Here is a 24,278-nt window from a genome sequence, read left to right as displayed (position 1 = left end):
ACAACACAAAATGTGTCAGTCCCAATACTTTGAGCTCACTGTATACAATGTAGGACAAACATGTCATTGACAAACTCATTTTAATTGAATCAGATACATCTGATGTAACTGTTGCCAAATAATGACATTAACATACACTGAGTGTCCAAAACATTAGGAACACCTTCCAAATATTGAGTTGCACCCCCTTTTGGACTCTCCATTCCACAGGGACGCTGGCCTGTTGACTTCAATGCTTCCCACAGTTGTGTCAAGTTGACTAGATGTCCTTTGGGTGGTGGATAATTTGTGATAGGCATTGTAAACTTTTGAGTGTGAAAAACCCAGCAGCTTTGCAGTTCTTGACACAAACCAGTGCGTTTGGCACCTACTATCATTACCCGTTCAAAGGCACTTAAATATGTTGCCTTGCTCATTCACCCTCTGAATGGCAGTGGCACACCATCCATGTCTCAAGGCTTGAAAATCATTAATTAACCTGTCTCCTCCCCTTCATCTACTCTGATTGAAGTGGATCTAGCAAGTGACATCAATAAGGGATCATAGTTTTCACCTGGATTCACCTGGTCACTCTGTCATGGAAAGAGCAGGTGTTCCTAATGTTTTGTACACTGTGTATATATATATATATATATATACACACACACACACACTGCTCAAAAAAATAAAGGGAACACTTCAACAACACAATGTAACTCCAAGTCAATCACACTTCTGTGAAATCAAACTGTCCACTTAGGAAGCAACACTGATTGACAATAAATGTCACATGCTGTTGTGCAAATGGAATAGACAACAGGTGGAAATTGTAGGCATTTAGCAAGACACCCCCAATAAAGGAGTGGTTCTGCAGGTGGGGACCACAGACCACTTCTCAGTTCCTATGCTTCCTGGCTGATGTAGTCACTCTAGTGGTAGCATGAGACGGAGTCTACAACCCACACAAGTGGCTCAGGTAGTGCAGCTCATCCAGCATGGCACATCAATGAGAGATGTGGCAAGAAGGTTTGCTGTGTCTGTCAGCGTAGTGTCCAGAGCATGGAGGCGCTACCAGGAGACAGGCCAGTACATCAGGAGACGTGGAGGAGGCCGTAGGAGGGCAATAACCCAGCAGCAGGACCGCTACCTCCGCCTTTGTACAAGGAGGAGGAGCACTGCCAGAGCCCTGCAAAATGACCTCCAGCAGGCCACAAATGTGCATGTGTCTGCTCAAACAGTCAGAAACAGACTCCATGAGGGTGGTATGAGGGCCCGACGTCCAAAGGTGGGGGTTGTGCTTACAGCCCAACACCGTGCAGGACGTTTGGCATTTGCCAGAGAACACCAAGATTGGCAAATTCGCCACTGGCGCCCTGTGCTCTTCACAGATGAAAGCAGGTTCACACTGAGCACGTGACAGTCTGGAGACGCCGTGGAGAACGTTCTGCTGCCTGCAACATCCTCCAGCATGACCGGTTTGGTGGTGGGTCAGTCATGGTGTAGGGTAGCATTTCTTTGGGGGGCCGCACAGCCCTCCATGTGCTCGCCAGAGGTAGCCTGACTGCCATTAGGTACCAAGATGAGATCCTCATACCCCTTGTGAGACCATATGCTGGTGTGGTTGGCCCTGGGTTCCTCCTTATGCAAGACAATGCTAGACCTCATGTGGCTGGAGTGTGTCAGCAGTTCCTGCAAGAGGAAGGCATTGATGCTATGGACTGGCCCACCCGTTCCCCAGACCTGAATCCAATTGAGCACATCTGGGACATCATGTCTCGCTCCATCCACCAACGCCACGTTGCACCACAGACTGTCCAGGAGTTGGCGGATGCTTTAGTCCAGGTCTGGGAGGAGATCCCTCAGGAGACCATCCGCCACCTCATCAGGAGCATGCCCAGGCATTGTAGGTAGATCATACAGACACGTGGAGGCCACACACACTACTGAGCCTCATTTTGACTTGTTTTAAGGACATCAAAGTTGGATCAGCCTGTAGTGTGGTTTTCCACTTTAATTTTGAGTGTGACTCCAAATCCCAACCTCCATGGGTTGATAAATTAGATTTCCAGAGATAATTTGTGTGTGATTTTGTTGTCATCACATTCAACTATGCAAAGAAAAAAGTATTTAATAATAATATTTCATTCATTCAGATCTAGGATGTGTTATTTTAGTGTTCCCTTTATTTTTTTGAGCAGTGTATATACAGTGCCTTGCGAAAGTATTCGGCCCCCTTGAACTTTGCGACCTTTTGCCACATTTCAGGCTTCAAACATAAAGATATAAAACTGTATTTTTTTTGTGAAGAATCAACAACAAGTGGGACACAATCATGAAGTGGAACGACATTTATTGGATATTTCAAACTTTTTTAACAAATCAAAAACTGAAAAATTGGGAGTGCAAAATTATTCAGCCCCCTTAAGTTAATACTTTGTAGCGCCACCTTTTGCTGCGATTACAGCTGTAAGTCGCTTGGGGTATGTCTCTATCAGTTTTGCACATCGAGAGACTGAAATTTCTTCCCATTCCTCCTTGCAAAACAGCTCGAGCTCAGTGAGGTTGGATGGAGAGCATTTGTGAACAGCAGTTTTCAGTTCTTTCCACAGATTCTCGATTGGATTCAGGTCTGGACTTTGACTTGGCCATTCTAACACCTGGATATGTTTTTTTTTGAACCATTCCATTGTAGATTTTGCTTTATGTTTTGGATCATTGTCTTGTTAGAAGACAAATCTCCGTCCCAGTCTCAGGTCTTTTGCAGACTACATCAGGTTTTCTTCCAGAATGGTCCTGTATTTGGCTCCATCCATCTTCCCATCAATTTTAACCATCTTCCCTGTCCCTGCTGAAGAAAAGCAGGCCCAAACCATGATGCTGCCACCACCATGTTTGACAGTGGGGATGGTGTGTTCAGCTGTGTTGCTTTTACGCCAAACATAAGGTTTTGCATTGTTGCCAAAAAGTTCAATTTTGGTTTCATCTGACCAGAGCACCTTCTTCCACGTTTGGTGTGTCTCCCAGGTGGCTTGTGGCAAACTTTAAACAACACTTTTTATGGATATCTTTAAGAAATGGCTTTCTTCTTGCCACTCTTCCATAAAGGCCAGATTTGTGCAATATACAACTGATTGTTGTCCTATGGACAGTCTCCCACCTCAGCTGTAGATCTCTGCAGTTCATCCAGAGTGATCATGGGCCTCTTGGCTGCATCTCTGATCAGTCTTCTCCTTGTATGAGCTGAAAGTTTAGAGGGACGGCCAGGTCTTGGTAGATTTGCAGTGGTCTGATACTCCTTCCATTTCAATATTATCGCTTGCACAGTGCTCCTTGGGATGTTTAAAGCTTGGGAAATCTTTTTGTATCCAAATCCGGCTTTAAACTTCTTCACAACAGTATCTCGGACCTGCCTGGTGTGTTCCTTGTTCTTCATGATGCTCTCTGCGCCTTTGACGGACCTCTGAGACTATCACAGTGCAGGTGCGTTTATACAGAGACTTGATTGCACACAGGTGGATTGTATTTATCATCATTAGTCATTTAGGTCAACATTGGATCATTCAGAGATCCTCACTGAACTTCTGGAGAGAGTTTGCTGCACTGAAAGTAAAGGGGCTGAGTAATTTTGCACGCCCAATTTTTCAGTTTTTGATTTGTTTAAAAAGTTTGAAATATCCAATAAATGTCGTTCCACTTCATGATTGTGTCCCACTTGTTGTTGATTCTTCACAAAAAAATACAGTTTTATATCTTTATGTTTGAAACCTGAAATGTGGCAAAAGGTCGCAAAGTTCAAGGGGGCCAAATACTTTCGCAAGGCACTGTATATGCTGTATCTATCACACAATGTCTGTATGCAATATTCTACCCTGGAATATTCAACACTGAAATCTGTTACTCTCATTATTCCAAAAGCATCTGTGGATCTTTTCTGCTGACAACAATGAAAATGCATATTTTTCTTTAATGCAGGGTTTGAGCTAAACGTCAGAAGCTATCGAGTGGAATGGTTACTTTCTATGTTATAGAGTGGAATGGTTTTTCTCCTGGTGTATCCTGAGGTAGCTCCTCTCTGAGAACCTTTTCCCGCAGTGCGTACAGGCGAACGGCCTCTCTCCCGTGTGGACCTTCAGGTGCATCTTCAGGTGGTCCTGGCGGGAGAACCTCTTCTCACACTGGGGGCAGTTGTAGGGTTTCTCCCCTGTGTGGATCCTCTGGTGCCTCTTCAGGTCACCAGCCTGGGCAAAGTGCATGTGACACTGGGTACAACTGAAGGGTTTCTCCCCTGTGTGGAACCTCTGGTGGATCTCTACCTTCTGGGGGCAGCTGAAGCCTTTGTTACAGAACATGCAGAGGAACCGTTTTCCCTTACTACTGCCTGACGTTTCTCCCCCTCCCTGAGCCTGGGCTCTAGCCCTGTCGAAAAGGAAGCGGCCGTGTGAATCCGAAGGCCCCATCGACGTGGACACTGGGGCGCGATCCCTGAACGTGTGTAAAGGAGAGTGGGTAGAGCCATTTGGATTTGTCTCTAACCTTTCCCTGTAATTTAAGAAATCTCTGCCCTGTAAGTGTCCATCTCCTAGGTGATGATTATCTGCATTCCATGTGGGAGGAACGTCACCCTCCACTTTCATAGTCACTTCATCTATGACCAGACCCTCCCCTTTCTCATCTAGGCGCCCTTCAGAGTATACACTACTACTGTACTGGTTCCAGTCCCGTCTAGAAAGATCAGTCTGTGTCTCTAAACCCAAGGGCATGTTTCCAGGGTCCATCTCTGTAGTGTAAAAACAAGACAGATCATCACCGCCAGTGGCTAACGCATCACCATCTCCATGGGAATTAACCACCCTTTGGCTATGTTGAAATACCGGGAAAAACTCTGAGCCAGGAGCAGGAGGACAGCCCGGTCTCCCCGGCCCCAGTCTCTCTGGGTCTGATCTGTGGTCAGATCCTGTGTGTAACAGCCTTTGTGTTACAGCTAAAGTCTTGATGTCTTTCTCTGACTTGAGGACTGCATTCGGCGTTCCACTGACCTCCGTGATTCTGCTTCGGGTCCAGAGATGCGCTGGGGTGATGGTATGGTCTACCGTGGCTACAGGGGGCGCTCCAGCTGCTGCTCCAGTCTGGATGTGCCTGCTGTGCCGACGGTCCTCCTCTCCTTCAGACCTCTCCTGCTTGACCAGAGACAATCCTTCAGGACCTGCAGTCTCTGCATCTGCAGACTGACACAAGAAGAGAGGAGGTTATTACCGGTACATGAGCTGTATTGGATAACAATGTCTTGAAGTCTCATAAGCTCCCCTATGGCAGAAAAATGAGGATGCGCATGTAAGCAAGTGAATAGCTGAGGGGAGCCTTCCTGAAATATCCCCCGAGATCCAGCAATACATTTTTGTCCTTTCTAATGAGTATTTGTTTTTTGGATTTAAGGCCATTCATGCCGCTGTGTTAGTTCCTGTTGTAACTTTGAGAGGACATTCTGGGCTTTTCAATGATATCACGTGTGGGTGTGTCACCATAATTTTTTCTTTATGGTTCTTCAAAATGGCTACCATCACAATTACAATTAACACATTTTATGGTAAGTGTGTGTAATTTTTGTGAGTTTAATATTCAAATTGTTTCTAGTAGGTAAATATCTAAGGAATAGTTTGAGTTTATGGCAGTTTAATAATTTTTTCATAATTAAATAAGATCTAAATAGTTCATATTTACTACCATTTACTAATGGCTACTGTACAGTGCACATTTTTATTCACCCTAAACTCTTTTGTGATGCAAAAATATGAATCATTCCCTAAACTTTTTGTGCTGGGTTTCATGTAAGCAAGTGAATAGCTGAGGAGAGCCTTTCTGAAAATAAACTGGCCACATTTGATTTACAAACACATTTTTTATGCAACACTATTACACTAACCTCTATCATGATAACGTGCTGGGTTGAGGTTCCACTCCCCTCATCAACAGCTATGGGTTGGTCATCTCTCCACGCATTGTGTCCTGCTGGCTTCACAAAGCTCCTGTGGCCTCTAGTGAGATGTCCTTCACCTGAGAGAGTGATTGGGGGAAACGAGGTGGTAAGGTGAGCTACTGTCAATGCTCAACAGTATATTTATTGACACTGTCTAGAATTGGCTAGGATATAAGGTAACACTTGTCATAACTTCTTGATATACTATTTATTAATTTATGTATCACATTGTTTTCATTAAGTAAATAATAGGAAATGCAGTAAATAAAGAATCTGGTTAGAATCTGGTTGTGTCTGCGTGCAAGATAGCTAAGTAATGCGGGGACAGGGTTGGGGAGTAACAGATTACATGTAACTGATAAAGAAAACTCTAACAGAAAAAATATTATCAGATTACAGTTACTTTTGAAAAAAAGATGATTACTTCTAGGATTACTTTTAAATTCAGAAAGGATGTTTACGAAATACTGAGCGAGTCTGACCACAAGTCAGAGACCACTATGATGGCACACCAAATCCGTTTGAAGGATTGCAGGAATAAGTTTGTAGGCTATAGTGCAAGCTACTGTATGTCTTCCAATGGTGCAACTTCTATCGGCATCAAAGATTATACAAACAACTTGGATAAATCCTTGGAGGTAAGGATAACAAGGAAAATGGCACCGCAATGAATAGTACTGCAATGGAGCGCTGCCGTTTTCTTCTGACCAATTCAGCTATTTTTGCGTGGTTTTTGCACTGATCTTAAAGCTGCAATATGTAACATTTTGGACGGCTCAACCAAATACAGGACATACTGCAAACCCCGGAACAGGTCCTACCCAAGACTTGGAAAAGACTGCTTAATTAAGAGAGAAATAATCCGCCACTACTCTCCATTCTATTGGCGAACGTATAATCACTGGAGAACAAACTGGATGAGCTCCGGTCGAGACTATCCTATCAACGGGACCTGAAGAACTGAAATATCCTATGTTTCTCGGATTCGTGGCTGAACAAGGATGGTTTTTCTATGCATCGTCAAGACCGTACGGCAGCATCGGGTAAAGTTAGGTGGGAGGGGTGTGTTAACAATAGCTGGTGTGCAATCTCTAATAATAAGGAAGTCTCAAGTTTCTGCTCGCTCAAGATAGAATACCTTATGATAAACTGTAGACCATACTATTTACCAAGAGAGTTTATATTTCCGCAGCTGTTTATTTACCACCACAAACCGAAGCTGGTACTAAGACCGCTAAGACAAGCTGTATAGGGCCATAAGCAAACAAGAAAATGCTCATCCAGAGGCGGCGCTTCTAGTGGCCAGTGATTTTAATGTAGGGAAAGTGAAATCCATTTCTACCAGCAAGTCACCTGAGCAACTAAAGGAGAAAACTCTAGATCACCTTTACTCCACAACAAAGAAATGCATACAAATCTCTCCCTCGCCCTTCATTTGGAAAATCTGACCTTAACTCTATCCTCCGCATTCCTGCTTACAAGAAAAACTCACAGGGAGTACAAGTGACGCGCTCAATAAGGAAGTGGTCCGATGAAGCACATGCTAAGCTACAGGACTGTTTTGCTAGCACAGACTGGAATATGTTTTGGGATTCATCAAGTGGCATTGATGAGTTTACCACAGTCACCGGCTTCATTAATAAGTCTGGGATGATGTGAGCCCTGTTCATGACTGTGTTGGTGTGTGTGGACCATAATAGATCCTTTGTGATGTGGACACTGAGGAATGAAGCGCTCGACCTGCTCCACTACAGCCCTGTCGATGTGAATGGGGGCGTGCTCGGCCCTCCATTTCCTGTAGTCCACAATCAGCTCCTTTGTCCCTATAGGCTGTTTCATCGTCGTCTGTGATCAGGCCTCCCAACATTGTGCTGTCAGCAAACTTGATGATAGTGTTGGAGTCGTGCGCGGCCAATAACATCTATGTGAGAATGTTGTTCATTGACTAAAGCTCAGCGTTCAACACCATAGTGCCCTCCAAGCTCATCACTAAGCTAAGGACCCTGGGACTGAACACCTCCCTCTGTAACTGGATCCTGGAATTCCTGACGGGCCACCCTCAGGTGGTGAGGGCAGGCCACAACACATCTGCCACACTGACCCTCAACACGGGGGCCCCTCAGGGACTCCAACACTATCATCTGGTTTGCTGACAGCACAATGTTGGTAGGCCTGATCACCGACAACGATGAAAAAGCCTATAGGGAGGTCAGAGACCTGGCAGTGTAGTACCAGGACAACAACCTCTCCCTGAACATCAACAAGACAAAGGAGCTGATTGTGGACTACAGGAAATGGAGGGCAGAGCACGCCCCCATTCACATGGACGGGTCTGTAGTGGAGCAGGTCGAGAGCTTCATTCCTCAGTGTCCACATCACTAAGGATCTATCATGGTCCACACACCAACACAGCCGTGAAGAGGGCACGTCAACGCCAGTTCCCCCTAAGGAGGCTGAAAAGATTCTACAGCTGCACAATTGACAGCATCTTGACTGGCTGCATCACCGCTTGGTATGGCTACAGCTTGGTATCCAACTACAAGGCACTACAGAGGTTAGTGCGTACGGCCCAATACATCACTCGGGCCAAGCTCCTTGCCATCCAGGAACTCTATACCAGGCAGTAAGGCCCTAGAAATGGTCAAAGACTCCAGCCACCCAAGTCATCGACTGTTCTCTTGGCTATCGCACGGCAAGCGGTAACGATGCACAGAGTGTTGGACTAGTAACCGAAAGGTTGCAAGTTCAAATCCCCGAGCTGACAAGGTACAAATCTGTCGTTCTGCCCCTGAACAGGCAGTTAACCCAAGTTCCTAGGCCGTCATTGAAAATAAGAATTTGTTCTTAACTGACTTGCCTAAATAAAGGTAAAATAAAAAAATAAATAAGACTGCTAAATAGTTAATCCTGGTAGCTATTTGGTTAACTATTTAAAACTATCTGCATTGACCCTTTTTGCACTAACTTTTTGGACTCCTCATATACCCTGCTGCTCTTTATTATCCATCCTGTTGCCTAGTCACGTTATTCCTAGTTATATGTACATATCTGCACATCGGCTAGGGACTGGTACCCATTGTATATAGAGAAGTTATTGTTACTCATTGTGTATTTTATTAGGACTTTGCTATTATTTCTCTCTGCATTGTTGGGAAGGGTCTGTGAGAAAGCATTTCACTGTTAGTCTACACCTGTTGTTTACGAAACGTGACAAATAAAATTGGATTTGATTTGACAGCAGTTGTGTAGCCTACGGGCGATACGGATAACACTTAGGCTTATTATTGATCTCTACATAGCAATGTGATTCACACCTCTGCTGTGGTAGTTGTGGATGACTGTTCACAAATGTATAGGTGTATTTTACCCCAATGATGGTTGAATTGAGGAAGTGTAGGCTAAGCTGCCTATCAATCATTGTTTATGCGACCAGTGGACAGCCAGTGAAAAATGCGCTCTTTGCAACAGCTGCATAATGCCGATCCCAGCCTATGGAATAAAACTTCCTCTCTTGTAAACTCCTCCGTGGTATTGTGATCCACTAATACTGGGGGAAAAAAACAAATGTAATTTAAGAAGACCACGAGTAGGTATTTTATTTTTGCGTCTAATTCAGGTTAAAAGTCCTAATGGACACATGCTTAAAATCTGCAAATTATCGAGATAGTGTCACCCATATAGAGATCCTATTAAAAAGTATTATAATTCCTAATTCTATGGTGTCACCAACAAAAACATTAGGCCTATAACAAATGTAGCATACATTTTTCATGTCATGCCAATAGCACTTTTTGGTACAGCTCAAAGTATGCCATTCAATGAGCAGCACTTTTTTTTTAACATTGTTTTGAAACAAGGAGACCTCGATGACAAAAACAGAATAGGCTAATGAGTCCTTCATTTTTGGGTAAAACCATTAGACTTTGGTTTTTAATATAAATATACACAGTGTACAAAACATTAACACCTGCTCTGTCTATGACAGACTGACCAGGTGAAAGCTATGATCCCTTACTGATGTCACTTGTTAAATCCACTTCAATCAGTGTAGGTGAAGATTGATTTTTAAGCGTTGTGACATGGATTGTGTGTGTGCCATTCAGAGGTTGAATGGGTAAGACGAAATATTTCAAGTGCATTTGAACAGGGTAGGTGCCAGGCGCACCGGTTTGCGTCAAGACCTGCGACACGTTTGGGGAGCATTGGAGTCAACATGGGCCAGCATCCCTGCAGAACCATTTCGACACCTTGTAAAGTCCATGCACCGACGAATTGAAGCTTTTCTGATGAGGGTCGTTCGTGTTTTGTACACTCACTGTATACGAAAGCCACGCATCCTCGGCCTTTTGCAAAATGTACCTCTTTCTATTCCTCTGTATCGGTCGACGATCTTGACACTTCTGGGACGACTGGCGAAGACGCGCTCCCGTGCCACCTTCACTTCCAGTAGCTGTAGTTTCCTGCGCAATGCCATGTTTTCTTTCTGGCTTTGAGTTATTTCCAAACGAAACACTGCATAGTCGTCATCTACGAGTTTACATACCTCTGCCACGGCTGCATTCGCTAGCACCTCCATGATGGAGGCTATTTGAGTGTGAAACCCCATACAGTTAGCCATTGTTAGCAGCTAGCTAGCGTTACCTGGAACACCTATCATGTCCTGTCTCTAAAGCGAATTAAACACTAAATGTGGTAAGTATATGAAGCTGCGCAGTTAAATGAGTCACGTTGAGTACCAGTGTTTAAGGAACTTATAAATAACAAAAACGCTAACGTAGAACTTGTTCACTGTTTACTTCCGTTTACAGAGCAAGGATCTTATTGGCTGATGTCATAGCTCAAAGGGTGTGGTTAAATTTAAACGGGAACTGCTTATTACAATCTCCTATTCATGATCACTATCGTTCAAGCTGAGAGTACTTGTTTAGAAAGGACAGTGTGTTAGCAAGAATAGAGTGATGGAATAAAGTAATTATTTTCTAATCACCTCAGTAGGGTAAATATTAAACTGTCCTTGTTCTATCTGAAGTTCACTGTCTCTCTAAAAACAGGTATTTACTCAAGCCTGTTTCAAATGCCAAGTTAAAAGGTTAATGCGGGGTATTAATTACCCTCTTACCAAGACACCCTGCATACATATCAAGCCACACCGCTATGATTTATCCCCTTGGTGGACACTCCTGTGTCTGATAAGGCTAGTCAGGTAGGAGAAGTTCTTGTAAAAATAGTTTGCACTTGATGGGCCTCTCCTTGTGAACAGTCTGGTGCGTCTTCACATAGTTCGTATGAGCCGGCTTGTCTGCGTCCGTCCTAATACTCTGCCTCCCATGTTGTGACCAAATGACAGCAGAGGACATAGTCTGACCTCCCTCCTTGAGCCATTGTTTGGGTGTTGATGGGATTATCCACTGTGTTATAGGCTAGGTACCTCTTGTGGCGAATGTTCATCCTGACCCTGTCTGCATTTGTGGGGTAAATGAGGAAGGCTAGACCCAGGTCCAGGCTTTCTATGAACCCATTCACCTGCCATTAGACAATAACCTGAAGGAGAAGACAGACCTGCTGATAGACTACCACCAGGGGGGTCTCCCACCACTCTCTGTGAAGGCTGAAGCCCAGGAAAACCTGCACTGTTCATCATGGACACTATGGTGTTTGTATCATAGGAACAGGAGGGTCTATCTCTATCAGCCCCAGGTCCTGCTTCATCCCTGCACTGAGACTGTGAAGAGAAGGGTCTGGGCTGCAGACTGGATCCCTGACTGGAGTCTCTGTCTCTCTGATGACCACCAGGACTGAGGTTTTTCAGTCCACCTGTCCACTGGTTGTGATGGAGTCTCTGTCCCCCGTGGTTGAGTCCTGGTTCCGACTGGGGAAGGAAGAGCTACGGCTCCTGATCCATGGTCCTGATGCAGGGCCACCTCAAAGGTCCAGTCTCTCCAACCAGTAACACCGGATATCAGCAGATCTTCATGGACTGGAGACTGCAAACAAAGATTATACAAAAAAGCATGAAAGCATTATTTGCTGTACACACAGAAACATGACATGTTATAAAATGCTAACCACAGTCAAGTCCATCTAACACTGATTCAAGTACCTAACAATATGGAGCCATTGGAGTTTATTTTTATTTTTTAAAGTCTGAACTCAGTCTCTGCAATGATACAAAAATAACTAAGTCAGTTAGCACAGAGTCAATATAGTATCACAATCACATTTATTGCACAAAATTATACGTGACAAGTAGAATAACTTCTCACTTCACCTTTTCTGTAAATATCAATCCAATTTACTTATAAAGCCCTAATTACGTGAACTGATGTCACCAAGTACCAAGTGCTGTACAGAAACCCAGCCTAAAATCCCAAACAATGCAGGTGTAGAAGCACGGTGGCTAGGAAAAACTTAGGATGAAACCTAGAGAGGAACCAGGCTATGGGGGGGTGGCCAGTCCTCTTCTGGCTGTGCCGAAGAGGAAGATAATATGTTGGCCTTGTATTGATAGAAAATCACTAGAAAAATAGATGAAAAAATAAGTAATTTCTGTATTGCCACAAGAGGTCTTAGAAAAGGTCAGATATTAAATGGAGGAAAGATATGGTACCTTCACTTTAATAGAATACTTTGGAAATGGTTCAACACTACATTACACACAGCTTCAATACTTCATGAATTAAGGCACTATCATTATCTCACTATAAAACACCTAAAGACATGAAGTTTGTCACTCTTCATCAGTGTAGCATTTTTACAGACACCATCACCATATCATCTACTCTGCCTTATCATACTCATTCTTTCCTCAGTTCACCTCATCCAGTTCCCTACTGCATCCAAAACCAACAGAACTACATTGTATATTAATATACTCTATACATGGGCTGTGTGCATTTTCTGCTGGTGTATCCCGAGAGAGCTCCTCTCTGAGAACCTCTTCCCGCAGTGCGTACAGGCAAACGGCCTCTCTCCCATGTGGACCTTCAGGTGCATCTACAGCTGGTGCTGGCGGGAGAACTTCTTCTCACACTGGGGGCAGCTGTAGGATTTCTCCCCTGTGTGGACTCTCTGGTGCCTCTTCAGGTTGGAGGATTGAGAGAAACTGGCCCGGCACAGCTGGCAGCCAAATGGTTTCTCCCCCGTGTGCATCCTCTGGTGGATCTCCATCTGTTTGGGGAAACTGAAGGCTTTCCCACAGAACGAACACGGGAAGCGCTTCTCTTTGCCACTGGATCTACTGATAGCATTACTACTACTGTCATTTGTCAATGGGCTTGTGTTGCCATTTAGTGTTGAGGCACTGGCATTGTCTGAGGTCTGGTTTAACAGGAGAGTGTGAGGAGGACAAAGGCCAGGGAGTGTCTGTGTTGTCGCAGGGTCCATGTTCCAGTTGATAGATCCTATAGAACGCAGGCTGAAGGCAGCACCTGTTAGGTGGTTAACCTGAGGTGCCATTTGTCTTTCTGAATCACAACTATAGGAGCAGGACGGAGAATAGCTAGCCAAGTCTATGTCTGTTCTCATACGGACACCTCCCTGTACCCGCGGACCAAATCTATGCCTCGCCCTGGTGTCAGCCAGTCTGTTGTCATGGAGACTAAGTTTGGATGTTTTGTGTTCAACTGTCGGTTTCTGGTTGTGTTGAACACTGTTGTTCCCCAGCCCAGAGTTGAGGATGCTGTCCAATCCACTGGCCGCCACTATGTCGCCTCTGGTCCAGGCCGGCTTGTTGATGTCGTTCCCTGGGCCCTTGGCTGTATCCGTCTGGGTCTGAGAATCCAAGATGGCCACCCAGTCTCCACTGTTAGCCTCCAGCCAATCACCTACAGGAAGAGGTTACAAAATAGACTTTACAAACATGGCAGAGAACTCAGGTCCAAAATATTGGCACCTCTGATAAAGCAAAAACCCGGAACGGCAAAATAGCCCCATAACATCAAAGATCCACCACCATATTTTACAGTAGGTATGAGGTACTTTTTTTTGCATATGCTTTACATTTTTCAAAACCAAATCCACCACTGGTGTACATGCCCTAAGAGCTTTATTTTCAAGTCACCTGACCGTAGCACAAGCCTGAAGTTTGATAAACTGCATTGGCACTTGGATTGAAACTGGTGCTATGAGGAGGAACGAGCCTTGTGTTGGAGTGACATTAGCTGTCGGGAAAAAATGGGCTATATGCATATCTCTCTTACCTTGCTCCCCCATCTTTAGTCCACTCAGCAGATCAATGCTCTCTGGTCCGTCTTCTATTGTCTCCTCTTTGACCAGCAGCAGATCAGGCTTCCCATCCTCCATGTCTACTGACTGTTAGAGATACAGAGTGAGAGGATGTTGATTCAAGAAATTTGATATGAGCACCCTGCTATGGACATCTTCTGATTGGGCAATGAGGGATTGCTATGAGTACTATGCAAACATGTTAGTTAATTTGATTACGTGACATTATTTTAATGGTTTGATAATTCAAAGGCATGGTCCCATACTTTAGGCTAAATTAATCAAGACCCGTATCCACAAAAAGTCTGAGTAGGAGGGCTTATCTTTCCATATAATACGGGCCCTGACGTAATAACATTCAGACAGTAGTTTAAAGTGGGCTCACCTCAGTGAGACTATGTGTGGTCCTGTGCTGCTCAGCTGGTTCCTCTGTGGGTTCAGGAGGAGGTGTAGTCTGGTTGTCCTCCATGACCATGGTCCACTCAGGGTTCCCCAGATCCTCCTCACACCCCTCCTCCTTCACCAGCAGCACCTCTGGACCCTCCTCCTCCTGGAAGAGAGAAGTGATACAGATTACACTCCTTCAGATACGCACACACAGATAACAAACACATTAAACATGGAGTGTTTACCCCTCCCCACTACCTTTTGAGTAGTTACAAAATGGCTTCATTGTTGTTAAATCCATCATGGTGGACATGTGGGTAAATATGAGTCCGCTATTAGAACCTCTTCTCGCAGTGGGTACTGGCCAAACTGCATTTCTCCGCCCTGTGGACCCTCTGGTGGATCTCCACCTTCTGGGGGCAGCTGAAGCCTTTGTTACAGAAATGCAGAGGAACCGTTTCTCTTTACTATTGCCCGATGTGGTTCCCCCTCCCCGAACCTGGGTTCTTGCACTGTTGTTTGAGTTCAATACTTGATCGAAAAGGACACAGATGTGGACACTGGGTCGCGATCCTTGAGCGTGTGTAAAGGGGAGTGGGTCGCAACATTTAGATTTGTCTCTTAGATTACTTTACCTGTAATCTAAGAAATCGCGGCCCTGTAAGTATCCGTCTTCTAGGCAACTATCTGAATTCCATGTGGGAGGAATTTCGCCCTCCACTTTCAGTCACTTCATTTACGACCAGACCCTCCCCTATACACAACTAGTGTACTGGTTCCAGACCCCTCAGAACAGATCAATCTGTATCTCTAAACCAGATGTGGGACTAAGTCACTATTATTCGAGTCACAAGCAAGTCACAACCTGCGAGTTTCACATGCTAACGTTTTAACATTTGTGGCACAAATCCCATTCAAGTCATGGGACAGATATTAGCATTTTTCACGCATCTTGTTCACATCTATACGTGACTTTGTTGAGCTTTACAATCGTATGAGATACTTTTGGATGATTTGGACATGATGTGTGAAAAATGCTAATATATCGGTGGCCTGTTTTGATGTTGAAAGTCTATACACATAAATACCCCACCAATGTGGACTAGAGGCCACAAGCTTATTTTTGGAACAACACCCTATAGAGTCTCGGCCTAGCTCCTCATGTACCAGAAACCTAGCAGAGCTGTTACTCACAAATAACTTTTATGTTTAGAAGTGACTTTTTCCAACAAACCAAAATAACCACTATGGGGAGTTCGATGGCACCCAATTATGCCAATCTTTATATGGGAAGCTTAGAGCAGTGGTTCCCAACCAAGGGTACTGGGACCCCAGGGGGTACTTGGGCTATCCACAAGGGGTACTTGAGAAGACTCATGAGACCATAGACTTACTGGTAAAATGCACAAAAGGTGGTACTTCAGGGGTTCTCCAAGCAGAACAAAATTCAGTTGGTGGTACACCAACCAAAAGCGTTTGGGAACCACTGGCTTAGAGCATGATTACATTCCCAACCCTGAGTAAAATCCCTTTCTATCCATGATCAAACTACATCCACATTATATAGATGATATTGGTATTATTTGACAGGACTCCCAATGAACTTGAGTTTCTTAATAAGTCAAATGATCATTTTCATTTCACCGTAGACTTTGATTACTCTAGTGTCAGGTTCCTTGACATTCAGATCACTAAAGAAAATGATACACTCATCACCAATCTATACAGGAAGCCCATAGTTAGAAAAAAAACTATTCTAAAAAGTGAACATTGTACAACAGTTCTAAAGGAAGTTAGTTCTGAAGTGTCTGTCCTATATCTGAGAGATGTGAACAAATAAAAAATAATGTTTCATATGTATTTAACCCCTTATTTTTGTCACCAAACAGACTCCATATATACTGCCATTCACTTTTTCAACTGGTACTGGGGGACCTTCAGACGGGTCCAATACCTTCAGACGGGTCTTGAGGCCTGTCGGCATCCTAGAGCAAAACGTGAGAGTTCCACCTTTCCACTGAGGGGTCATATTAGTGTGTAGCCCAAACGTTCAGCCCCTACAGACAGAAGTTGGCAGATTGGCTGTACCAACTTCAGACAAGTCCCAATATGCTTGTGGGGAGTCTAGTCAGGCTCGAGTCTAAAACTGCTCTAAACCAAAGGATATGTTGCCAGGGTCTATCTCTTTAGCCTAAGAACAAGACACATCATCACTGCCACTGGTCACCATCCCCACGGGAATGAACTGTCCTCTGGCTCTGGATGACAGCCTAGTCTCCCCAACCCCCAGTCTCTCTGGGTCTGATCTGTGGTCAGATCCTTTGAGTAAGAGCCTGTGTGTTAGTTAGTCTTGGTGTCTGTCTCTGACTTGAGGACGGTGTTCCACTGACCTCCATGATACTGTGTTGGGTCCTGGGCTGCACTGGGACGGTTGTGGGGTCCTCCGTGGCTGCAGGGAGCTCTTCTGCCGCACCAGTCTGGACGTCTCCGCTGTGCTGTGGGTCCTCCTCTTCAGTCATCTCCTGCTTGACCACAGGACCTGTAGCCTCGGCATCTGCAGACTGACACAAGAAGATAGGTTATTACGGGTACATGAGTTGTATTGGATAACAATGTCGTAGTGATGTCTCATAAGCTCCCCTAAGGCAGATAAATGAGGATGTACAAGTATGAAAGTGAATAGCTGAGGGGAGCCTTTCTGAAATAAACTGTCCACATTTGATGTACTGTAATACTATTACACTAACCTCTATCGTGATAACGTGCTGGGTTGAGGTTTCACTCCCCTCATCAACAGTGATTGGTTTGTCATCATTCCATGTATTGTGTCCTGCTGGCTTCACAAAGCTCTTGTGGCCTCCAGTTAGATGTCATTCACCTGAGAGAGTGATTGGGGGAAAAGGAAATGGGGTGGTTAGGTACTGTCAATGCTCAATGCTATATTGTACACTATTGACAGTTTTGACACTGTCTAGAATTGGTAAGGATGCAAGGTAACACTTCTCAATTTATTGATATACTATTTATAGATCAATTATGTCCCTTGCATCATATTGCTTAACATGAGTAAATAGGAAATACAATAAATCAAGAATCTGGTTAGAATACCATATTGTATATTTGTACAAGATAGCTCAGCAATCTGGGTTATTATTGCATACTATCCAAAAACTGACCAAGACCCAATTCTGGTTAACACAAGTCACATGTGTAGAGGGGAACTAGGCGCACGGCAGGCACCCACGCCTTTACCTCTTGCCATTCCTCTGTATCGGTCGAGGATGTTGAAAGTACTGGCACGACTGGCGAATACGCGCTCTTGCATTGTCCTCTCTGTGCGTTCCCGTGCCACCTTCAGTTCCAGGAGCTGTAGTTTCCTCTGCAATGCTGTTTTCTTTCTGGCTTTGAGAAATTTCCAAACGAAACACTGCATAGTCGTTGTCTACGACATTACTAATCTCTACCACGGCTGCATTCGCTAGCACCTCCATGATGGAGGCTATTTGAGTGTGAAAAACCATACCGTTACAGTTAGCTAACGTCAACAAACAACTAGCTAGCTAGACTTCCCTAGATAACATATATCAACCAAGTCTTGTCTCCAACGCGAACTAAACACTACCTGAGGTAAATATTTGATGCTCTGGAGTGACATTTGTCATATTTTGGGTTCCATTGTGTTAAACGTAGAAATAACAAAACCCTAACGTGGAAATTGTTATTGTTCACCGTTCACTTCCGTATACTTCTTCTATGGTATTATGGCGGTCCGCAAACATTCTACTGTTCTGGAGGATGAATTCATTACACGTTGTATCTAGATTTCCATCCAATTGGCGACAGATTTTCATGCAAATATTCTAAAATTGCATAAAGAAAATATGCCCATAGAAGGCCAGCATCCCGGAGTCGCCTCTTCACTGTTGATGTTGAGACTGGTGTTTTGCGGGTACTATTTAATGAAGCTGCCAGTTGAGGACTTGTGAGGCATTTGTTTCTCAAACTAGACACTAATGTACTTGTCCTCTTGCTCAGTTGTGCACCGGGGCCTCCCACTCCTCTTTCTATTCTGGTTAGAGCCAGTTTGCACTGTTCTGTGAAGGGAGCAGTACACAGCGTTGTATGAGATCTTCTGTTTTTTTTGGCAATTTCTCACATGGAATAGCCTTCAACTTTTTGTTTCTGGCATTTTTGAGCCTGTAATCAAACCCACAAATGCTGATGCTCCAGATACTCAACTAGTCTAAAGATGGCCAATTTTATTGCATCTTTAATCAGTACAACAGTTTTCAGCTGTGCTAACATGATCGCAAAATGGGTTTCTAATGATCAATTAGCCTTTTAAAATGATAAACTTGGATTAGCTAACACAACGTGTCATTGGAACACAGGAGTGATGGTTGCTGATAATGGGCCTCTGTACGCCTATGTAGATATTCCAGAGAAATATCAATTTGATGTTATTTTAAAGGGCAAAAAATGTGCTTTTCTTTCAAAAACAAGGACATTTCGAAGTGACCACAAACTTTTTAACAGTAGTGTATATATTTCTTTGCATTTTAGCTAAACCTAATCTTTGTCCTAACCTTAACCTAATTCTCCTAACTTGCTACGTCAATTCTCCACGTGATATATAAGACCTAAAAGCCACACATCTTTTCACAGGAACAGTTCCATAAGACAAGTCACACTCGCACAGTGACGGAATAAATACAACCACACATAGGCCTAACTATTGATTCAAGACCATGGACAGCAAAGAAAACAGATGCGCTGTGTATGCTTGTCATCGGCAAGGACTAGGGAGGATTTTTTGGGATAAAAAAAAACAGAATGGAGTTAAAAATCCTAGAGTAAAACCTGTTTCAGTCTGCCATCCAACTGAAACTGGGAGATTCACCTTTTAGCAGGACAATAACCTAAACACAAGGCCAAATATACTCTGGAATTGCTTACCAGGACGACATTGAATGTTTCTGAGTGGCTTATTTACAGATTTGACTTAAATCGGCTTGAACATCTATGGCAAGACTTTAAAATGGCTATCTAGCAATGTTCAACAAACAACTTGACAGAGCTTGAAGAATAAAAAATGTGTAATGGCTAATATTGTACAATCCAGATGTGCAAAGCTCTTAGAGACTTACCCAAAAAGACTCACAGCTATAATTGCTGCCAAAGGTGATTCTAACATGTATTAACTCAAGGGGTTGAATACTTATCCAATCCAAATATTAGTGTTTTACTTTTCAATCATCTTTTTAAAATATATATAACTTTTCTTCCACTTTGACAGAGTATTTTGTGTAGATTGTTAAAAAAATGACAATTAAATCAATTTTAATCCCAATTTGTAACACGCGGGAAAAGTATAGGGTTGTGAGTACTTTCTGAAGGCACTGTCCTTTAATTTTATATCTGAGAGAAGTACTTTCTCGATAGACATCAAAGCCAAGACTGACAGTCGGGCCGGTCCGGTGGTGTTCCTAGAGTAAGTCTTGATCCGTTTCAGGGTGGAGAATGTGGACACAGGAATGGTCAATACCAGACAGGTAAGCAGATACAGTTGGTGCATACTCTCATTCAGCCTCTTCTGCGGGAGAACATGGAGAAGATCGGCCGGGATCCTACATTACTGTGAGTTCAGTTTGGAGCTGCAACAGATCAAAGTTGGTGTCATAGCTTTCCTCAAGACTTAAGAATGCAGTACTGGGGAAGGTTTCACTATACCCGGGGAACTGTTGTGGGTCAAAGAGGACAAGGAACATGAGCCTTTCATTGTCCTTGAATGTATACGTTTCTCCAGATCAGTGACTGAGAAGACTTGACTTTAGCTACAGTACCAGTCAAACGTTTGGACACACCCACTCATTCCAGGGTTTTATTTATGGGTGCTATTTTCTACAATGTAGAATAATTGTGAAGACATAAAAATGTATTTCCTTAATGCGTTTGAGCCAATCAGTTGTGTTATGACAAGGTAGGGGTGGTATATAGAAGATAGCCCCTTTTGGAAAAAGAACAAGTCCATATTATGACAAGAACAGCTCAAATAAGCAAAGAGAAATGACAGTCAACCATTACTTTAAGACATGAAGGTCAGTCAATCCGGAAAATTTGAACGTTTCTTCAAGTGCAGTCGCAAAAACCATCAAGCGCTATGATGAAACTGGCTCTCATGAGGACCGCCACAGGAAAAGAAGACCCAGAGTTTCCTCTGCTGCAGAGGATAAGTACATTACCAGCCTCAGAAATTGCAGCCCAAATAAATGCTTCACGGAGTTCAAGTAACAGACACATCTCAACATCAACTGTTCATAGGAGACTGCGTGAATCAGGCCTTCATGGTCGAATTGCTGGAAAAAAAACACTACTAAAGGACACCAATAAGAAGAGACTTGCTTGGGCAAAGAAACATGAGCAATGGACATTAGACCAAGACTTGGTTCCAACCGCTGTGTCTTTGTGAGACGCAGAGTAGGTGAACGGATGATCTCTGCATGTGTGATTCCCACCGTGAAGCATGGAGGTGTGATGGTGTGGGCGTGCCTTTCTGGTGACACTGTCAGTGCTTTATTTAGAATTCCAGGCACACTTAACCAGCATGGCTACCACAGCATTCTGCAGCGATACGCCATCCCATCTGGTTTGTAGTTAGTGGGACTATAATTTATTTTTCAACAGGACAATGACCTAAACAACACCTCCCAGGCTGTGTAAGGGCTATTTGACCAAGAAGGAGTGTGATGGAGTGCTGTATCAGATAATCTGGCCTCCACAATCACCCGACCTCAACCCAATTGAGATGGTTTGGGATGAGTTGGACCGCAGAGTGAAGGAAAGCAGCCAACAAGTGCTCAGCATATGTAGGACATCCTTCAAGCATTCCAAGTGACTACCCCATGAAGCTGGTTGAGAGAATGCCAAGAGTGTGCAAAGCTGATTATTAATGCAAAGAGTGGCTACTTTGAAAAATATAAAATGTGTATTTGTTTAACACTTGGTTACTACATGATTCCATATGTGTTATTTCATAGTTTTGTCTTCGCTATTATTCTACAATGTAGAAAAAAGTGAAAATAAAGAAAAACCCTTGAATGAGTAGGTGTGTCCAAACTTTTGACTGGTACTGTATATTTCCCAGCTGAGGGAGAAGGTTGTCAATGATCCCAAGGTGTAGCTGTTGGTACCACGCCCATAACGTCTCCATGCGTCTGTAGATAGAATGAAATTCCCCTTTTTCCCTCTCTGTGATGCTGCTTGTACAACCAGAACTGCATGCCAAATTCCCTGTTCTGCAAAATCCCAAATAGCACGTTGGAGTACTCAATGACGGAGTTGAAAAAAATCTTAGTAAACTTTGCAGCACCTTGTGACATAACCAGGTTAAGCGTGTGCGCATAATAATGAATTAAAATCCTACAGGCTCAGTTTTCTTTGACCTTTGCGTGTACTCCGTTTAGACCAGAGACCATGACTGCGGCCACATCGTAACACTGTGCCGCTACTTAGGGAGTGGATCCATACTCATCCCCCCAAAAAACGAGAACCAGGGCTGCAACATCCGCTGCCCGCTTGTCCTCGGTGACATCATACTCATCAAATCTCTCCTTCACACCACAGTCGGTAGTTACATTGCTAATGTCTGTTGTCTCAACCCTAATGGTTTTACAAGGTGTTCTTCTCACCCCCTCCTTCATGGCATCTGCCATTACTTACATCTGCGACCGCTTGGATCAGGTCGTTCTGGATTTTGCTGGAAGTGCCAATGAACATGGTTGCTGTAGAAAGATGACAGTTTAGGGGGCTGTCATACTCAGCCAAAAAATCCAGCATCTCCAAGTAGTTCCCTTTTATTAGCCGATTATTTTTCCCTCATGTCCTCTGAATGCCAATTGTTGCATGCCCAAAAAACAGTACTTGACTTGTACTGAAATAGGTTTTGTGTGTCGGTACTGTTTATATTTTAGAGCAGGAGCTCAAACAATACTTTTGAGCTAATGTTCTATAAGAGGTGCAGGAGCTCTAGCAGGAGAAAAATGTAGGTGTCGGTACTCCGCCCCGGCGAGCTCCCGCCCAAGTCAAGCACTGCCAACAACACAACACAGTGTGATTGAAGTGCTTCAGAATCTCCCTGTTCTGCCTGACTATCTCCTTGTAAGAAAGAGTCTCTCTGCATTGGTTCTCGTTAAACTGAAGGTCTACTCTTGAGTCACCAAATGTTTTTGAGCTCACTGTAGTTCGCAGGTGTGAAGTTGAGTTTTGGTGGCACAGAGCTGACTTCGTAAAACTGACTAGGTCTTTGAAACCAGTACTGGCCCAGGTTGATATATTGTGGTGCTGGAGAGTACAATGGTAAGGGTTGTCGTCGGGAGAAAGAGATGAGGACCAAAGCACAGCGTGGTAAGTGTTCATGATGATTTTTAATTAAAACTCAGAACACTAAACAATAAATGACAACGTGAATTTACAAAACCGAAACAGTACCGTGTGGCCCAAACACTCACACGGAAACAAACACCCACAAACCAAAAGTGAAACCCAGGCTACCTAAGTATGATTCTCAATCAGGGACAACAATTGACAGCTGCCTCTGATTGAGAACCATACTAGGCCGAACTCAAAAACCAACATAGAAAAACAAACAGACTGCCCAGTCATCCACGGTTAGCGCTCATAACTGTTAGCTTGAAAATACCTTTCAAATCACTTTCTTAGTTTTTGATTGGATTTTATTAGGATCCCCATTATCCGACGCCAATGGCGACAGCTAGCCTTAATGGGGTCCGAGATATAACGAAAAAGACATTACAGACAAAATACTGTAGAATTTACATACATTTAAAAATATTAACCTGTGTGTGCATCTATCAGTTACACATACATGTCAGTACATACTCACAAGTAGGTCACATGGGGGAGAGGCATTGTGCCGTGAGGTGTTACTTTCTTTGTCTTTTTTAAACCATGTTTGCATTTCACTTGCGCTATTCACTGGCACTCATGGCTCTGTATAATACTGTATGTTTCCTTGAATTTGTTCTGGACCTGGCAACTGTGAAAAGACCCCTGGTGGCATGTCTGGTGGGGTAAATGTGTGTCATTGCTGTGTGTAAGTTGACTATGCAAAACATTTTGAATTTCCAACATGAATGTTTCTTATAAAAACAAGAAGTGACACAGTCAGTCTTTCCTCAACTCTTAGCCAAGAGAGACTGGCATGCATAGTATTAATATTAGCCCTCTGATTACAATGAAGAGCAAGACGTACCACTCTGTTCTGGGCCAGATGCAGCTTAACTATGTCTTTCCTTGCTGCACTGGACCACGCGACTGGACCATAATCAAAATTAGGCTAAACTAGAGCTTGCTTTTTGGAGTGTGGCGTCAAAAAAGCAGAGCGTCTCTTTATTACGGGCAGACCTCTCCCCATCTTTACAACCATTGAATCTATATGTTTTGACCATGACTGTTTATAATCTAAGGTAACGCCAAGTAACTGAGTCTCCTCAACTTGTTCAACAGCCACACCATTCATTACCAGATTCAGCTGAGGTCTAGATCTTAGGAAATTATTTGTACCAAATACAATGCTCTTAGTTTTAGAGATGTTCAGGACCAGTTTATTACTGGCCACCCTTTCCAAAACAGACTGCAACTCTTTGTTAAGGGGTTTCAGTGACTTCATTAGCTGTGGTTGCTGATGTGTATATGG

At 43.7% G+C, this 24,278-nt stretch overlaps 4 protein-coding genes across 8 annotated transcripts in view; all 4 read right to left on the bottom strand.

The window, feature by feature from the left end:
• LOC110534616 (oocyte zinc finger protein XlCOF7.1-like) overlaps positions 1-24,278 on the bottom strand; it is a 1,104,347-nt gene that overhangs the window by 681,128 nt on the left and 398,941 nt on the right. The window lies entirely within an intron of this gene.
• Positions 1-24,278, bottom strand: part of LOC110534662 (zinc finger protein 528-like) — a 68,675-nt gene that overhangs the window by 18,816 nt on the left and 25,581 nt on the right. Inside the window, exon 1 of one of the 3 annotated variants that reach the window (XM_036934505.1) lies at positions 5,016-5,138. The exons of the other annotated variants lie outside the window; for them this stretch is intronic. The gene's annotated coding sequence lies outside the window, so the exon portion shown is untranslated. Of the gene's footprint in view, positions 1-5,015; positions 5,139-24,278 lie in introns of those variants that run through there. 3 annotated transcript variants of the gene reach the window in all.
• Positions 3,752-10,734, bottom strand: LOC110534677 (zinc finger and SCAN domain-containing protein 12). Its single transcript, XM_021619607.2, has 3 exons — positions 10,313-10,734; positions 5,900-6,030; positions 3,752-5,204 (listed from the first exon to the last, which is right to left on the bottom strand). Exons 1-3 carry the CDS (start codon positions 10,569-10,571, stop codon positions 4,002-4,004), a joined length of 1,593 nt encoding a protein of 530 aa, XP_021475282.2. The 5' UTR covers positions 10,572-10,734; the 3' UTR covers positions 3,752-4,001.
• Positions 12,884-14,181, bottom strand: LOC118936894 (zinc finger protein 235-like). The gene is made up of 2 exons (XM_036934540.1): positions 14,152-14,181; positions 12,884-13,776 (listed from the first exon to the last, which is right to left on the bottom strand). Exons 1-2 carry the CDS (start codon positions 14,162-14,164, stop codon positions 12,947-12,949), a joined length of 843 nt encoding a protein of 280 aa, XP_036790435.1. The 5' UTR covers positions 14,165-14,181; the 3' UTR covers positions 12,884-12,946.

Source organism: Oncorhynchus mykiss, chromosome 10 (genome assembly GCF_013265735.2).
Source record: "Oncorhynchus mykiss isolate Arlee chromosome 10, USDA_OmykA_1.1, whole genome shotgun sequence".
NCBI lineage: Eukaryota > Metazoa > Chordata > Actinopteri > Salmoniformes > Salmonidae > Oncorhynchus > Oncorhynchus mykiss.
Note: the sequence above shows the minus strand (reverse complement) of the source record. Positions and strands in the feature narration are given on the sequence as shown.

Excerpts from the sequence above, each read along its gene's own strand:
- LOC110534677 (XM_021619607.2), bottom strand. The coding sequence starts at position 10,571 with ATGGCTAACTGTATGGGGTTTCACACTCAAATAGCCTCCATCATGGAG. Across the intron at positions 6,031-10,312 it reads ATACAGAGGAATAGAAAGAG|GTGAAGGACATCTCACTAGA; the intron begins GTACATTTTGCA and ends TCACTCTCTCAG. Across the intron at positions 5,205-5,899 it reads AGCACGTTATCATGATAGAG|TCTGCAGATGCAGAGACTGC; the intron begins GTTAGTGTAATA and ends TTCTTGTGTCAG.